Source organism: Dermacentor variabilis, unplaced genomic scaffold (assembly GCF_050947875.1).
Source record: "Dermacentor variabilis isolate Ectoservices unplaced genomic scaffold, ASM5094787v1 scaffold_16, whole genome shotgun sequence".
NCBI lineage: Eukaryota > Metazoa > Arthropoda > Arachnida > Ixodida > Ixodidae > Dermacentor > Dermacentor variabilis.
Window position 1 is genome coordinate 8,636,960 of NW_027460324.1, and position 18,867 is coordinate 8,655,826.

The 18,867-nt window shown below is 50.4% G+C and overlaps 1 protein-coding gene across 1 annotated transcript in view; it reads right to left on the minus strand.

Annotated features, from left to right (window-relative positions):
- LOC142568104 (inactive serine/threonine-protein kinase TEX14-like) overlaps nucleotides 1–18,867 on the minus strand; it is a 254,356-nt gene that overhangs the window by 134,876 nt on the left and 100,613 nt on the right. The window contains exon 2 of the mRNA XM_075678187.1: nucleotides 6,947–7,145. Within this exon, the coding sequence (XP_075534302.1) occupies nucleotides 6,947–7,145 (199 nt within the window). The remainder of the gene's footprint in view (nucleotides 1–6,946; nucleotides 7,146–18,867) is intronic.

Genomic DNA, 18,867 nt, shown 5'->3' on the forward strand with positions numbered 1-18,867 from the left:
ATGCTGCGACTTGTACTGGGGCTCGGCAGGCAATGGGCTGGAGTAGGGCTGCATCTGGGCATGCTGAGCGCATTTGTCGATGCACGTCGCCATAAAATTGCTTACGGTAGTGGGTTGGCTGGCAGCGATGGCGGCAATAACGTGCTGCCCACGTAAGCCTTGAAGACGCTAGTCGATCTTCTGGCCCTCGGAAAGCTGGACAGGGCATTGTTCCACCAGTCGCAATTTCGCAAAGGCGTATTGGCGGAGATTCTCACGGGCGTGTTAGCTAAACTTGAGGAAGCGCTCCTTCCACTCAAATGAGGGAGAGCTCTGAGGACAAAGTCTTCTTGAGCGCGTTGCTCCATTCCTGCCATGTCACATACTGGTGGCTGCATGTCAAGTGCCAATTGTGAGCTCTACCCTTCAGTTTGCTAGAAGCGATGAGGCGAGCAGTGGTGTCATCCCAACAGGCGAGTTGTACTCGACGTACTTCGTGAAGCCATGCGTTGACATTTTGTCTCGAGGATTCGTCAAAGTGTGGAATCGACACTGAAAGGTCGCACAATATCGTTACAACTGTCGGAGGCGGGGGCAAGTGCTCCATCAAAGCCGCGAGGGCTTGAATAGCGGCGGGATCAACTGAAAGGCTTGCGGCCGACGGCGTGTAGTCGGGAATCGGACTCGGTTCATGGTTTGCTTGGATATCGGCGTGCAAGCGCTGAATAAGATCGTCTTTCGTACCGGACGTGTTCAAGTTGCGTCTTTTGAGTTCTTCTCTGGGAAGCTCTACGCTCAGGCGAGACATGCTCGCCGTGTGCAATTCATGCCAATAAATTCCAGGCATAATGAAGTATGGTTGTGGCGACAGCTAGCTTGAGTCGAACGCCGGAGTAGGCTTAGCTTTGTTTCAGAAGTTTGGTCGGCATTGGAGGCTGACCGGGCTTAGATGTGTTTCAGAAGTTGTAACGGCGCCCTAGGTTTGGCTTAAAAAAACGGGTCGAACGGTGCAAAGGCTTAGAAGGCTGTTCATGATGATGTTAAATGGCTTGGAAGGCTTCGATTATCCGCTAATGGCTTTGGAGGCTTTGGTTACCCGATTATCGTTGGCAAAGGCGGGCTTGATGAGATGCCAAGATACAGATGTGCAGTTGCTGAGGCTGGTCGTCGACTGCGCCAGATGTGAGGCTCGAGGGCGAACGACTGAAAGCACACGGGCACTGTCTGTTGGTAATTACATGTTTAATAACGACAGTAACGGAAAACACGGCGGCGCAACTGTGCGACGCTCGCACACGCACACAAAACGGTCATTCCACAGTCAACGCGCCCAGTTCTCTGCAGTTTCTGCTGGCGTCTCACCAGGCGCCCTCTAGTAGGTTGAGGACGAAATAGTAAACGGAGTAGCTGCTGGTACTGCCATCTGTCTAGAGACACAGAAGATAGGCAGTGCGGGATGGCTGACACCTCACACGACGTTCCGGCACCGAGTGACATGATCGGAACCGTGGTGAATGAAGTGGTCGTTGCGGAGCTCCGTGATGGGTACAGGGAACAACCACTACCTCTACCACAACGTTTTTACGTGAAACTACACGGGTGACTATTTACAATGTATTTACAGTTAAGCACAGCAGCAACCAAGATGGTGGACAGCCTCCACACCAGACATCATCATCATCAGCATGATCAGCCTGGCTACGCCCACTGCAGGGGAAAGGCCTCTCCCATACTTCTCCAACTACCCCAGTCACGTGCTAATTGTGGCCATGTTGTCCCTGAAAACTTCTCAATCTCATCCGCCCACCTAACTTTCTGCCACCCCCTGCAACACTTCCCTTCTCTTGGAATCCAGTCCGTAACCCTTAAAGAACATCGGTTATCTTCCCTCCTCATTGTCAGTTATCTTCCCTTTCATGTCCTGCCCATGACCATTTCTTTTTCTTGATTTCCACTAAGATATCAGTAACTCGCGCTTGTTGCCTCACCCAATCTGCTCTTTTCTTATCCTTTAATGCTACACCCATCATTCTTTCCATCACACATACCCGTCTTCTTTGTCGTCTGCTACAGGCAGACGATTCTGTCTCTCTCGGATTGTGTTGGCTTCGTAAACACATCTACCCAGCTGTAGGTTCAGGCTGCTCTGGCTGTATTGTATCAGACGCGCATGCACTCTATGCATGTGCCTTGGCCAGCATGCTATCTGTAACACGTGGCTGTTATCATGCAGCCGCTGGTACACTATATATGTTGGGAAGCAATCCCGAATAAGCGGTCTTCTTCTGGTTGCTTTCACCCTGCGTGTTCATTGTTGGACGCCTGAACATGGTGTCAGAAGTGGGATCGCCCTCACGTATGCAGTAACACGCTGGTAGAAGAGGCGTTGCTGTGCAAGGGCACGATGGATTTAGGGAAGCCACCGCAGCCGCTGGTGCTGTCCGGTAGCACCGCGAAGAACTGGAGCCTCTTCAGGCAGCGGTTCGAGCTGTTCCTACAGGCCACGGAGCCGCCGAAAGAACCACGGACGCAGGGAGCTAAGACCGCACTGCTACTCACCGTGGCCGGAGAGGACGCCCTAGAGGTATTTAACAATTTTTTGTTCTCGAAGAAGGAAAACAAGGAAGATTATGAACCAGTTGCTAAGAAGTTTGACAGTAGCAGAACGAAGTGTACGAACGGTATATCATCCCCTCAAGAACGCAAGTTGAGGGCGAACCTTTCGAACATTTTTCACGGGACTTGAAGAGACTTGCACGAAGTTGCAATTTTGGAAGCCGAAGTGACTCCATGGTCAGGGACCAGATTGTCTTTGGAACAAAGAATGCGATGTTGCGCGAAAAGATGCTGAAAGTTAAGGACCTTACGTTACTGAAGGCGGAGGAAATTTGCAAAGCTGAAGAGCGTATGCGCCGAGCAGAACAATGTATGGGCTCAAGTGGAGAAGCAAGTAGCACAAATTAAAACGCGCCAGTAAGGCAAATGTTCAGCTTGTGAACAACCCGTACAAGGTTCGGAGCATGACGAGGCTCAAAGAGAACAGGAAGTGGTTCAGATCAAAGCACGCAGGCAGTTCAAGTGTTCTAAGTGTAACCGCGTCCACGAATGTGGCAGATGACCAGCATTCGGCAAAACATGCTTTCGGTGCCGTGGCGTTGGCCACTTCTCAGCCTGTTGCAGAAAAGGTTCTCAAGTGAGCGAAGTACGTGACCAGCAGGAAGAATTCGACATCCTCGACGTCAGCACAGGCAACAGAGCCGATTGGGTCGTCCACGCGAGAGTGGCTTCCCAACTAGTGTCTCTGAATGTAGACACAGGCTCGCAAGCGAATTTGTCGCCTTACTCCGTTTTCGAAAGACTCAAAGCGAAGTCTGCTTTAGGAGCAATCCCCTCCGTCCTCCGCTCGTACACCGGCGACGTTATAAAGCACATCGGGGTCGCTACGCTACAAGTGGCTGTGAACGACCGAAGTGGGCATTTCGACTTCTTCATTTTAAAGAAGAGCAGCCAAGCCATACTTGAGCTGTCTGCAAGCGAAGCGTTAGGACTAGTGTCTCGTTCTGTCAACGCTGTGCACACGAACAGCACTGACCAACTGGTCAAGGAATTTCCCGAGCTGTTTCAGGGCATCGGCTGTCTAGCACGCCAGTACCACATGGTTCTGCGGGAGGATGCAACACCGGTAGTCCAGCCGGTGCGACGGGTGCCTTTGGCGTTGCTCGAGCCCCTGTGAGAAGAACTGGATCGGATGGAACGTGCTCGAATCGTGGCCAAAGTCAGCGAACCGACGGACTGTGTGAGCCCGTTTGTTGCAGCACGCAAAAAGGATGGGGAAACTGCGCATATGCATTGACCCGAGGCGAATTAACGAGTGCCTAAAGCGAGGGCATTATCAAACTCCGCGACGAGTAGACATTGAGGCTGAGCTTGCCGGTGCCGCTTTTTTCGCTCGCATCGACGCGTACTCGGGCTTTTATCAAATCCCCTTAGAGGAGGCTACGCCAAAGGTGTGCACAATTGGAACGCCTTTTGGACGCTACCGTTTCTTGAGATTTCCCTTCGGCGTTGCTTCGGCGCCTGAAGTTTTCCAGAGAACTATGAATGAAATATTCGACCAGGGGTGCGCATCTATATCGATGGCATACTTATATGGGGGAGCACAAGGGAAGAGCACGATACTCGCCTCCGCACAGTCTTGCAACTAGCTAAAAAGGCTGGCCTAACGCTCAATGCGGGGAAATGCAAATTCAGTCTGACCGAAATTGACTTCTTGGGTGATGTCATAAACAAAGACGGAAAAAGACTTAACCCCGCAATGACCACAACATTAAGTGAAATGCCTCAGCCAAAGGACAAAGCCGGCTTTCACAGAATGCTCGGGGTCGTGAACTATTTCGGAAAATACATACCGCATCTAGCAGAAAGGACGACGCTCCTACGAAGCCTCATTAAAAAAGACACCGTTTTTGAATGGTCCGAAAACCACTCCAAAGAATGGCAAGCTGTCTGCGACACATTGAGCAGTCCACCTTTCCTAGCCATTTTCGATCCTGCGAGGGAGACGAAGGTCGTTGCAGATGCTTACAAAAATGGGATTGGTGCTGCCCTTCAGAATTATGGTGATAGTTGGCGGCCGGTCGCCTATGCATCACGCACAATGACTGAGGCTCAACAAAGATACACGCAAATAGAGAAAGAAACGATGGGCATTACTTTCGGTTGTGAGAAATTTTTTCATTTCGTTTACGGCCGCAAGTTTGTAATTGAGACCGACCACAGACCACTGTTAGGAATTGCTTTGAAAGCCATTGGCGACGTGCCACCAAGACTGCAACGGTTCTTTCTGCGCTTGCTAAGGTACGATTACATTCTTTACTTTGTCCTAGGCAAACAACTGTTCCTGGCCGATATGCTATCAAGATCATCGCCGGCCGTTCCAACCGACAAAGATGACTTCACTGATGACGTTGACGTCCTTGCAGTGGGCGTGACGTCGGAGCTGGTAAGCAAGAAAATGTTTGATCAACTGGCAGAAGCGACGGCCGCTGACCCAGACTTGCAGACAGCGTTGCGGTAACTAAGGAACGGAGAATAAATTGAAGGGTGGATGAAACCATTCGGTCCTGAGATATCAGAAGTCAAGGGCATTGTTATGAAGGGGACCAAAGTCGTCATACCAAAGGCTATGAGAGCTGAAATACTCGGTCGCATTCGTGAAGGTCACTTAGGCATAAATAAGTGCAAAGCGAGAGCCCGTCACTTGGTTTTTTGGCCGCGACTGAATACCGACATTGAAAACTTGGTCAAGACCTGTTCTGTTTGTCAAAAATACGCGTACAAACAACAAATCGAACCAGTGGTGCTTAGGCCGATCCCAGACCATGCCTGGTACAGGGTAGGTGTTGACATTTTTATGTACGGCGGAAACTCCCACCTGTGCGTGTTTGACGCGTTTTCAAACTTTCCTGAAGTCGAAAAGCTAATCGACACAACGACGTGCACTGTCATTGCTACACTTAGCTCAATTTTTGCAAGGTATGGAATTCCGTTGGAAGTCTGCACCGACAACGATCCTCAGTTTTCATCTCATCAATTTGCTTTGTTCGCATCCAGACACAAATTCAAGCATGTGACGTCGAGTCCGAGATTCCCACGATCCAATGGCCTCGCCGAGAAAGGAGTCCAAATTGTGAAAAGAATAATGAAAAAGACTGGCGAGCTCAACGAGGACTTCGGGGTGGGTCTACTCGGCTAACGCTCGACTCCACTAGCCGAAGGCCGGTCCCCTGGAGAACTCCTCCAAGGCAGGAAGTTACGCACTCGGTTACCAGACTTCGTGTCATGCTCCAGTCAACTGACGTCTCGGCGCCAACCACGCAGCCAAAGGCCATCCAAAGGGAAAAACCTGCCAGCACTCAAGAAAGATGCCGTTGTACGAGTACGAGGGGATGCATGGGACTGCAAAGCTCGAGTCATGGGCCTGGTGGCACCAAGGTCTTATCGCGTCCTTACAGAGGACAACAAGGTGCTTCGACGCAACCGACAACATCTTCTAGCCACACGTGAGCCATTCCGGCGTGACTTAACGGATGATGACTCTGAGAGTGAAGACATTTCCCAGGAAAGCGCAGGAGCACCACAGTTTATAACACAGCCCGCGCAAGCCCAGGAAAACGCTGGAGTATCGCAGCCTACAACCCAGCCCACCCAATATGTGCCAAGGCGGTCCACCCGACAAAAGCGACAGCCCAGTCGTCTTCACTACGACCAGGATTTCCACCAAGTTTCCCGTATTGTGCTCGCAGACTTTTAAATATTGCACTGAGGGAGATGTATTGTATCAGACGCGCATGCGCTCTATGCATATGCCTTGGCCAGCATGCTATCTGTAACACGTGGCTGTTATCATGCAGCCGCCGGTACACTATATATGTTGGGAAGCAATCCCGAATAAGCGGTCTTCTTCTGGTTACTTTCACGCTGCGTGTTCATTGTTGGACGCTGGAACACTGGCCTCCTCGAAGCATTAGGTTCAGGGATACCAGGGGGATGTAAACATATCCGCAATAGAGAATAGTAACAGGCGATTGGAGGTTTTGTGGCAGAAATCTATGGAGACCACAGACATCTGATGCGTACAGATACAATGTTCCCAACGGTAATTGAGAATGTTTGACGCTGGGAATTCTGTGTGTGTGTGTTCTTTGAAAAAAGAAGATAGGCAAAATAAGAAGACCAAGAACTGGTGGCGAAACCCACAGGCCCGTTTCAAAGGAGTCGCGGATAGCATTCATTCACCCAACTATCCTAGCTTTCTTGTCTGCCTAGCGCTGTACCTACCGTCATGGCCCACCACAAAGCTAAAGCTTCCACACTTCATGACGTGAGAGCGACACCGAAAGGAAGCCTGCGTTTTCAGGTCAGCCTATAAATGCTATTAGGCGGGTAAGGCAAGCTGCATACGCACCACCCCGAAGCCTCCGCCAGCGCGAATATTCTCTGTGCACCAAGGCCTTGGACGGGGAACCGCGGGTCGGCCAGCCAGTAGACGGCGGGGCAGCGAGGCGGCCGCCACCGCACCGCCTGGCGACCCCGCTGCTTCCAGCCCGCCCGCCTCGTCGTCCATCAGTGGGCCCGCGTCACCAAACCGGTACGCCAGAGCGCGCCTGCAACGAGGAATGCAAAGTATCTTTAAGAATGACTTACCCAAAGTTAGTGCCCACATGCACACAGACATTTCCTGGGGGCGGCCTTGCTAAGCGTACTGAAGCCGCACAATGACGGCAGATGGATCACAGTATGACCAAATCTGTAAAGGGCGCCTCACCTGGCCCCAAAGCAAATTTTGCTTATACGCTTGAAGTTGTTACGTGTCCTCTAGGGAGCGTTGTGGCGCAAAAATTCTTTAAATCGCCTTATTAATGGCCGATGGAAATATTTCAGTGTCGCGAACCCATGCTTTCATGAGGCGAGCTCGACTACCAAGCCAGACACTCTCTCCACGTGCCCCGTCTAACCTCTGCAATCGAAATTCCTTCCTGGCGTTCTCCCATATCGGACCTCGAGGATCGCGTGACGCATACAACACGGGCACCGCCTTCATTTTTTTCTACTCCCTTTTTTGCGGCGTCGTACACTTCAGCTGAAGTCCTCGCACGCGAGCTGCTGTGTTTGTCTCGTTTCGTGCAGGGCACGATTTTGCGCGCTGTGCACGAGGACACTTGACTAGTGGTATACGTCGGTGCTACACGAATACTGAGGCACACCCAAGCGGACCACAGAGCATGATCGTGCGCGGCAACACGGCAGAAAATTTAATAAAGCAATGAAGGGGGCTAGTTGGTGAACGTTCATGGTTATATTGCGCTCAGTTTTACAAACACGATACTAAGGAAGGACAGGACGTGGACGGACGAAGCGCAAACTACCAACTGTTTGATACTGTTAAAGAACGCGCTTATATACAAGGAGATATGGTGCGGGGGGGGGGGCTACATATAAAAAGATATGACAAGGTGACGACATGTGATTATAGTTTGGGTCAGGCATACATCCTTCACATGCACCCGTTCGCCCTGGCGAACTCGACCTCAGCTTTGATAAGCGCGATGGACGGAGTGCTTACGCACGTCTCTTTTTCTTTAGCTATCGCAAGCGCCTCCCATATTTCTCGCTCCGTTTTTGTTTTTGATGTTCCGATGACTGTGGTGCTTTCTATTAGCGGAGAGCATTTGCACTGTTTGCAATGTGCGGCCAAGTTGCTAGGTGCTGTCAGAAGCTGGCACGTGTATTTGTGCTCCCGTAACCTATCGTTTAGACAACGTCCAGTTTGCCCAATGTATACTTTCCCGCAGTCTAGTGGGATTTGGTAAACAACTGAAGTAGCGCATTCCACGTACTTTTTTGCGTGCTTAGTCTGACAGACCGTACCACTAGGGTTGGCCTCTTTGGATCCTGCGTTCACCTTCTTGCACATGCCTTTTAGTTTTTGCGGGGCGGAGAACAGAACTTGAACGTCATGGCGTTGGGCTGTCTTTTTTATCCGATGTGACAAGCCAATGTGACAAGCCGATGTGGTGGTGCAAATCTGTGAAAACTTGTTGCCCGAAATCAGAGCCAACAGGAAAAGGCAGAAAACACAGAAAAAATTGAAAAAAACGCGTGGTGTTGCCTTACATCCATGGCTTGTCACATCGGATAAAAAAGACAGCCCAACGCCATGACGTTCAAGTTCTGTTCTCCGCCCCGCAAAAACTAAAAGGCATGTGCAAGAAGGTGAACGCAGGATCCAAAGAGGCCAACCCTAGTGGTACGGTCTGTCAGACTAAGCACGCAAAAAAGTACGTGGAATGCGCTACTTCAGTTGTTTACCAAATCCCACTAGACTGCGGGAAAGTATACATTGGGCAAACTGGACGTTGTCTAAACGATAGGTTACGGGAGCACAAATACACGTGCCAGCTTCTGACAGCACCTAGCAACTTGGCCGCACATTGCAAACAGTGCAAATGCTCTCCGCTAATAGAAAGCACCACAGTCATCGGAACATCAAAAACAAAAACGGAGCGAGAAATATGGGAGGCGCTTGCGATAGCTAAAGAAAAAGAGACGTGCGTAAGCACTCCGTCCATCGCGCTTATCAAAGCTGAGGTCGAGTTCGCCAGGGCGAACGGGTGCATGTGAAGGATGTATGCCTGACCCAAACTATAATCACATGTCGTCACCTTGTCATATCTTTTTATATGTAGCCCCCCCCCCCGCACCATATCTCCTTGTATATAAGCGCGTTCTTTAACAGTATCAAACAGTTGGTAGTTTGCGCTTCGTCCGTCCACGTCCTGTCCTTCCTTAGTATCGTGTTTGTAAAACTGAGCGCAATATAACCATGAAAGAAAATTTAAGTTTTGGAGTCTGCGCGCGCGAATGCACGATGTGGGAACAAGCAGACCGAACGGAAGTACATCTCTCTTGGTGCGATGCATAGTAAAACAAAAACATGCAAACATTTGGTTTTTGTGTTTTATTATTTCTCTAAGATTTGTTTCGTCTATTCTAGCAACATAATACACAAATAACAGATGTTGGCTGGAATAATCTCGAAGTCACGTGTCACCACGAACGACGTGACAGCGCGAACAAGTGTGCGTAAGCGTACTAGCACGTGTGCGTCATCCTCAGGCTTCGAGCGCAGCGGCCGCGAGGAGAAGGGAATACAGCGTTCGTTTTGAAATTTCAGATTTTTCTGCGGCGCGTAGCGATGCAGATACGACTTTGCAGATACGATCGTTATCGCGTACCGCATGTGCTGCGCTTGTCAGCTCAATATGGCCAGACCTGGTGAGGGGCCCACCGTGGCCGAAGATGTCTCTAAAACCAGCATTGCGGCAAGCGCACTTGTCTTCGAAAAGATTGCAACATTTCTTTGACTCCACAAAGAATATATATATATATATATATATATATATATATATATGAAGTTCAGACGGACAAGCTTTCGCGGGTTTCGAACCTACGGGCCCACTCTCACAAGGCAAGTGTCTAACCCACTGGGTTAAACGCCTACTTCTTTGTTTTGTTATTGCGTGGCAGTGTGTGTAGTGTCACAATAGGTTGCATTACATTTAGACACATCACAAACAGATGCATACATGCTACGTAGTCAAATGATCGAAAGCTCAAAAATTCAGGTAAACAAACACAAACGTCCAAATTTGAAATCCATTCAGGAACCGGATCAGTGGTTGCAACCACAGTACCCACTTGAGCAGCCTCTTCTCGAAAGACAGACCTTGTCGAGCTAGGTGGCTTGGCATGTGCGTCTATCGTTCGGCTCCTCCATAATGAACTAAAGCAGCCACACTTGCACAAGGTGAATATATCCAAAACACATTGACACGTGTACTTCTTTATCTCTATCGGGTGACCGTCTTTCACCGCCTAACAAATGTTATCGCACAGTGCAGGACGCGATTGCATGTATCGCAAGTTTCCCGAAAGTTATCGATGGTCTTATCCGCTGTCTGTTGTCACCGCACCTTGTGTAAATTGATTTCATTGCACGACGCGAATTATGTAGAAATAGAAATAGAAACTTTGTTGTAATGGAAAATATTTGAAGGAGGGGTGGTTGGAGCCTCTAAGTACAGGGCCCCACTGGCCTCTGCCGCCTGCCTCACCTGGCTAATTAGGGACCTTTGTCCTGCCAGGTCGGAGCGGGTGAGCTGTGCCTCCCACTGCTCCATTGTGTTGCTGGTATTTCGCCTATGAGGGTGCTTAGTACACTCCCAGGTTATATGTATTAGGCTAGGTATGTCTCCGCACCAAGGACAGTTGGCCCTATAACGAGTGGGATACATGGCGTTTAGCAATTTTAAATCGGGGAATACCCCGGTCTATATTTTACGCCAATCAGTAGCCTCTTCCCCGCTAAGTTGTGGGTGAGGCGATGGGTATTTTCTGCGGACTACTACTTTCAGCGAAATTACTACGCACTATCACCTGGGTAGGAGGACTTGTCCTCACCCTCACTGCAAACTGGCTAGACCTCTGGCGTCCACTTTACGCATGCTTCAGACGCAGTGCTATCCAAACCTGGCCCTTTTCCACACAATCACTCCAGAGGCTTTCAGCTGTACTTGCCCCGACTGTGGGGCTGTTAGCAATTTGGCACACATGCTCTGGCGATGCCCCTCGTTACAGGGACCCAATCGCATCACAGAACAAGAATGGAGCTCTGCCATCCGGAGCTCAGAGTATGCACGTCAAACTTGGGCGGTCCAGAGAGCCCACGATGCGGCGGTTAGGCTCGGCCTACCCGTCCCCACGTGGGAGCGGCCCGCAGCTCTGCCCTAGGGCAAAGCTTCTCAGGACCTTGTTATTAAAGTTCTTTGTCTGTCTGTCTGTCCGCGCTGATGAGCAAGGATCTCTTTGGCATTTAAATTTGGGGAAGTTTGTGAGGGATAGTGCGGGTTGTTGGGGTTAGAAGAGGACGCCGTCGCTCGGTTAGTGAACCCTCGAGCTAACGCGTTAGCCTTTTCGTTCCCCTGTACCCCCACGTGGCCCGGGCACCAGAGTAGGCGATGATGGTGGTTGAAGGATTTGGGGATTATCGCGAGGCTAGCCGCAGTCACGTGCCCCTTGAGAAACATGCGACATGTCTCCTGGGAGTCCGTGACCACGACCGAGTCCCTTTGCGAACGCTCCGCGTGAGCCAGTGCGATCGCCACTGCTAATATTTCAGCCGAGGTGGGGGATCCCGCCGTGGCTGACGCGGTAATTTGCTGTTGGCTGATAGCGTTCCCGACTGCCAGGGCGTACCTCCTTTGGTAGCGCTGCCCGGTCGCTTCTGCATACACCGCTGCGTCCGTGTTGTACGTGTTGTACTTATGGTTATTAGAGTACGCTGATTGAATGTGTTGTGCGCGTGGTTTGCGTCTTTCTTTGTTGTACTCGGGATGCATATACTTTGCAATTGCGGCTACTGTAATTTTGGATCTCATCGAAGGAGGTAGAGGTACGGCCTGCTCTGTGAGATAAATGGGGTATGGTGGGATATTGCGTCTAGCGAATATTGCCCTACCAGTTTTTGTGAAGCTGAGGCGCTCCCTCTGTCGCATAAGGGTGGCCTGCCTCAGTTCGTCGAAAGTATTGTGCAATCCCAAAGCTAACATGCGCTCCGTTGAAGTACACTTAGGCAGGCCCAGAGCAGCTTTGAAAGCGGTTCGGATTATTGTGTTAGCCTGCTTTTCCTCCTCTCTGTTCGGGATTTGGTACGGTAAGTCATACGGGATTCGACTGACCACTAAGGCCTGTACGAGCCTTAGGGTATCGTCTTCTCGCATTCCCACTTTTCGATACGTCACGCGACGTATCATTTGGGCTATGTTGTGGGCTGTCGATTTGAGCGTCTTGAGTGTCTGTAGTGCTCTCCCGTCGCTCTGAAGCCACAGACCCAGGACGCACATCGTGGGCACCTCTCGGACTGATTGCCCCTCAACCACCATGGTATACGATCCTCTGGATTTGTAGCCTTTCGCGTGTATCCGGATGATCTCAGATTTTTCAGGTGCGCACTTCAGGCCACTCCATGTAGAAAATTTCTCCACCGCTAATACTGCGCTTTGGAGCGTATATTCCTTATCCCCTAGTGAACCTCTGCTCGTCCACAGCGTGATGTCGTCCGCGTAGAGCGTGTAAGGTCGGGTATCCGATCCAGATCGCGCTCGAGGCGACACATCGCCATGCTGAAGAGGAGATAATATAGCTCCTTGAGGTGTTCCTTTCTCAGGCATCTTAAATAAATCCGAAGTGATTTGGCCAATAGTGATGCTCGCGTCGCGGTTGGAAAGAAACGCTCTTAAGTAATTGTATGTGCGCTCACCACAACCCGCGAGTTCGAGTTCCTCTAATATTGCGGAGTGCGAGACGATGTCGAAGTCTCCTTTGAGGTCTAGTACTAGGACTAGTCTCTCGCCGCCGTACGGTATATTAGTTAGAATTTCCTCTCTAAGTAGGAGGATAACGCGTCCTGGAAAGATAAATCCGTGCGAAATCCTATCATGGAGTCCGGGAACCAGCTCCGCCCTTCCAGGTATTGCTGCAATCTGCTATGGATAACCCTTTCATAGAGCTTACCCAGGCAGGACGTGAGCGACAGCGGCCGTAGTGTATCTATCGAGGGATTCTTTTTTGGTTTGGGGATCATGATTATTTTAGCCAATTTCCACTCTTGGGGCAAGTCTCCCATGGTCCAGCACTCGCTATTGAAAATCTTTGTTATTTTCGCTAGGGCTACCGAATCCATGTTTCGAACCATTGCATTCGTGATCGAGTCTGGGCCCGGTGCCGAGTTTTTAACTGCGGATTGTGCCGCCTCATACACTTCCGCGTACGTTATTTGTTCGTCTAATTTAGGGTTCGCCTCCCGCGTATTGTTTCTTCGCGTACAACAATCCCGTGGCAGGTGAGCGTCCTATGTACTTTTTCTGAAGAGCATGGACTAGATCTTGGTCTGTACCTTCGAAGTTGTCTGCTATAATTTGGAGCTTCTTGTTATTCTCAGTACGCGTGCTCATCGGGTCTAGCATGCTTCGTAGTATTCGTCACGTATTGGTCGTTCCCAGAGTTCCTGATAGGGTTCCACAGAACGTCGCCCACTCGTTCTTAGCGAGCTCGTTGGCGTGGCCTTGGGCTTGCTCTGCCAAGAGAGCGATGCGTTATCTGAGGTGTTTGTTTAGACGTTGTCTTTTCCACCTCTTGGCCAGTTTCCGCCTCTCTTCCCATAAGCTGACCAGGTGAGAGTCTATCACCGGCACCTCCGCTGTACGCTCAATGGCTTTAGTGGTGTCCCCGTGTGCTCGTCGAAGGAATTCAGTCCATCCTCGAATGTTGGTCGGGGCTGTATCCGACTCCTCCAGCGCTCTCTGGACTTCTCTAAAACGAGGCCAGTCAGTTAATTTAGTCATTCCTATTGTTCTCCGTATGTTGGGCGTGGAGTGCGCTACTCGGATTATGTCGTGTTCGCTTCCCAGGTTTTTGTCAAAGGAAACCCATTGTGCGTCTCTGATGTTAATTGTAAAGGCACGGTCGGGCGCCGTGTCTCTGTTGACGCTGTTACCCGTGCGCGTCGGTTTGCCTATCTGATTGATGGCCCGTAAGCCCAAGGCCGTTGCGGTGCGCTCGAGTAAGAACCCTTTGGGCGACGTTTTCGCGTATCCCCATAGTATCCCCATAGACACGCGAGTCCCAGCGATTACTCTGGAACATTCGATGACGGATGTATAAAAGCCAACGCGCTTGAGCCGCTGATTAAATTTTCGACGATCGCCGAATGTGTTCACCGCTATCGTTGTTCTTTGAGTGTAACCTGCTTTTGAGGGCGCAAGTTAGCCCAATAAAACGCTAGTTTCGTTAATCACTGTTTTTCTGCCTTGTGCACCGTCACTATTACGTGAGAATATGAATGTGTTGTACCGGCGCTACAAAACAAACGTCAAACTAGAACAGTTTCTGTCAAGGCATTTTTGAAACATTTGGTGATGGCGGAATAAAAGCCGCGATCACCGAATGCGACATGTATAGCCAACTTGGAGCATCGTAGACATCAGGAAAATACCGCCTTAGCGAAAATTTAATACCAAACACGCCACGTCCTTGATGCATTTGGGCGGTCGCGGCATGTGCCTTCCGTTGGGGTGTTCCTTCACCTAACGAAATGCAAACCATCTCTAACGGCCCAAGCGCTTCATTACGCGCAACACACACAGATAAGCAGTCAGTGAGTTGATAAGGATGATAACGATTGATGAGGGGTTGTATGGATCTCATCGCGGTTGATAATGGTTCGAAGCGGATGGATAAAGTGATAAAGAGTGATAAGGGCTTATAATGGTCGGAGCAGTTCTCATAAGGTTAATGAGCACTGATAAAAGCCGCTGTGGTTGCTTAGTGACTATGGTGTTGAGCTGCTAAGCACGAGGTCGCGGGATCTAATCCCGGCCACGACGGCCGCATTTCGATGGGGGCAAAATGCGAAAGCACGCGCGGACTTAGATGTAGGTGCACGTTAGAGAACGACAGGTGGTCCAAATTTTCGTCCGAAGTCCCGGAGTCCCCCATTGTGGCGTGTCTTATAATTAGATCGGTGTTACGGCACGCAAACCAGACAATTTCATCTTCAATTTAAGCACCGATCAGGCTCGGATCAAGCCTGATAAGGTTAATGAGAAGCGACAAGAGTTAGATCACGTCCTATAATGTTTATAAGGACATATCATCATCATTATCATCAGCCTGGCTACGCCCCCTGCAGGCAAAGGCATCTCCCATGCTTATCCAACTACCCCGGTCATGTGCTAATTGCGGCCATGTTGTCCCTGAAAACTTCCTAATTTCATCCGCCCACCTAACTTTCTGCTGCCCCCTGCTACGTTTCCCTTCTCTTGGAATTCAGTCCGTAACCCTCAATGACCATCGGTTATCTTCCCTCCTCATTACATGTCCTACCCATGCCCCATTTCTTTTTCTTGATTTCAACTGAGATGTCCTCAACTCGCGTTCGTTCCCCTACCCAATCTGCTCTTTTCTTATTCCTTAATGTTACACCCATCATTCTTCTTCCCATAGCCTCTTCTTCTTCTTCCGCAATTTAAGTAGAACCCTTTTCGAAAGCCTCCAGGTTTCTGCCCCGTAGGTGAGTACTGGTAAAACACAGCCGTTATACACTTTTCTTTTGAGGGATAATGGTAACCTCCTGTTCATTATCTGAGAATGTCTGCCAAAAACACCCCAGCTCATTCTTATTCTGATTATTTCAGTCTCATGATCCGGATCCGCGGTCACTACCTGCCTTAAGTAGATCTATTCCCTTACCACTTCCAGTGCTTCGCTACGTATCGTAAACTGCTGTTCTCTTCCGAGATTGTTAAGCATTACTTTAGTTTTCTGCAGATTACTTTTTAGACCCACCCTTCTGCCTTGCTTGTGCAGGTCAGTGAGCATGCATTGCAATTGGTCCCCTGAGTTACTAAGCAAGCCTATATCAACAGTGAATGGCAAGTTAACTCTTATCCCTAATTTTTCCCGATCCAGGTCTCTGAATACCTCCTGTAAACCCGCTGTGAATAGCGTCGGAGAGATCGCATCTCCCTGCCTGACGCCCTTATTTATTGGGATTTTGTTGTTTTCATTATGGAGGACTACGGTAGCCGTGGAGCCGCTATATATATTGCCGCGACGCCATCTGTGCCCAACCACGCTGACGACGAAGACGATGACCTTGTGTGTGCAAGCGAGGGTGCTAGAGAAGAAGCCTAGACTGAACGCTTGTTCTAATTGTCTAGATTAAATAGCGCTCTCCGCTCTTGCATCAAGTGAGCCGGGACACTGTTGGAGGTGCTGGGTATCGCATCATTGCCTAATGATAGGGACGACTCCTGCGAGTAGCCCTGCATCCAGCCCTTCAAGACATTATCCCCGCGTCGAGACACCTGTGCACCGCGCAAACCGCCGCCTGCAAGCTCTGTGCCCGGAATTCGGTCTCTTACAACGAACTTCGTCAGCGACCTCACCGACTCAGGAAATGGCTCTTGCAAGTCCAACACAGGTGACTGTCCAAAACAATCTAGTCCCCACAAGCTTCCACGGTGACACGTAGGAAGACGCCGAAGACTGGCTGGACCAAAACGAACGAGTAGCTAAGGTCAGTCAGTGGCGTCGCGGCATTCACGTCGCGTCGCGGACCAGAAGCTTTCCAATGTGTACTTCGCTCTTGAAGGTAGCGCAAGGGCGCGGTTCCAGAACCGCGAGGCACATTTGACAACGTGGGACGAATTTTGCCGTCGGCTACTTGACACCTCCGGAAGCACTGATCGCCGAGATAATGCACAACGCCTTCTCGAGTTGTGCATTCAGAAGCCCAACGAAAGTGTCTCCATGTTTGCCGAGGACATGTCTCGTGTGTTTCGCCGCGCGGATCCCAACATGCCCGATTCGGAGAAGCTGAGCCATCTCATGCGCGGCGTCAAAGAACAGCTATTCGCTGGTCTCGTGCGTAACCCGCCTACAACAGTGGAAGAATATATTAAGGAAGCCACAGCAATCGAGCGGGCGCTCCAGCAGCGTTGTCGGCAATACGAACGCCTCACTAACGATGCGCCTGCAGGAGCCGCAGTACTCACAGTGACAGACCAGACCCCACTACGTCAACTGATAAGAGACATTGTGCGCGAGGAGATTGCGAAGCAAACTGTGACAGCGAAGTAGTTTACAGTTACTTCTGTCGCTGAAGTTGTTTGCCAAGAAATGCGGCAAGCATTAGCATCTCCAGAGCCACTCCCTGAACCGTGTCCCGAGCAGCGCTTCGAGCCACGCGCATATAGCTGCGCAGACGCTGCCCGTCGCCCGCTTTCTACGTGCCGGTGGACCAGTACCACCAGCGGCCACCTATTGCTGCCTGGATACAGAGGGAGCATTTCAGGTTACCCCAGTTTTGCAGGACCGACGTATGGCGCACTGCTAATCGCCGACCATTGTGTTTTCACTGTGGGGAACCAGGGCACATTTATCGTTTTTGCCCTCATCGGCAGGGTGGTATCCAGGAAATGTCACCTGCCACTCCGCGCCAGTTTCCAGAGAGACATCCACGCTTCGACGACAGTGTCACTCGGGAACAAGGCAGCTCAGCTAATCTTCGGTCGCGCTCGTCGTCTCCATTACGTTAGTCTTCGCCGAACCGTCGCAGTTTCGCCGGCGTGGTACGAGGCCGCTCTACAAACCCACGGCAGGGAAACTGAAATCAGCGACCTCTGGGGGGAAGGTTGCAAGTCGTGGAATCGCCGAAAATCCCCCATTATTACTGGGAAACGAGCAGAGCCACCGGGAGAAACGGGACGCCGATGAATTTGTAAGTGCCGACTTACTCTTAACGATTGATGGGCACGACGCGACAGCTTTAGTTGATACTGGCGCAGACTTTTCGATAATGAATGGGCAGTTGGCAGACCGGCTTAAGAAAGTCAAAATGCAATGGACGGGCCCTTATATTCGAAATGCCGGGCGCCAGATAATGGTACCTACAGGAAAATGTACTGTACGGCTCCAGATAGGAAATGCAGCTTTTGTCGCCGCTTTTATGATTTTAAGAGTGCTGCAGATCACTCATCCTTGGAATGGACTTCTTGCGAGAGTACGGCGCCGTGGTTAACATACGGGACGACGAGATTACCTTGTCAACTAGTACAGACACAAGCCAAGACGAAGAGCACCGACGTACATCGTTACGTGTCGCCGGCGACGACGTCTGCATACCACCACTATCATGCAGTCTTGTCTCCGTAAGTTGCGGAGAACAGTTTAGCAAGGACGGTGTAGCCGACCAACTAACTGCACTTCTGCTCCATCAAGGTGTTGCCATCGCTCGGGGTATCGTCAACCTAATCAGCGGTCGCACAGAGGTACTACTGACAAATTTTACCCATGAACGTCGGCACATCAGTAAAGACACCGATGTGGCATAGTTTGACGAAATTGACCACGTCCAACACCGCTTTGCTGTAAAAGAGGAATCAATCACAGATACGCTGCCACATACACCCGTCGTCAATGTTGACCCAGGTTTAGCGCCGCAACAGAAACAAAGGCTCAGAGAACTGATTGACCATTTTAAGAACTGCTTCTCTACAACATCCCGAGTGCGCCAAACACCACTGACGAAACGCCGCATCATTACGGAGGAAACAGCAATACCCATCCGACAGTATCCGTATCGCGTGGCTGAGAAAGAGCGTGAAGCAATACAGCAGTAAGTCAAGAAAATGCTAGAAAATGATGTCATCCAGCCGTCGAAAAGGCCTTGGGCATCGCCCGTGGTACTCGTTAAGAAGAAAGATG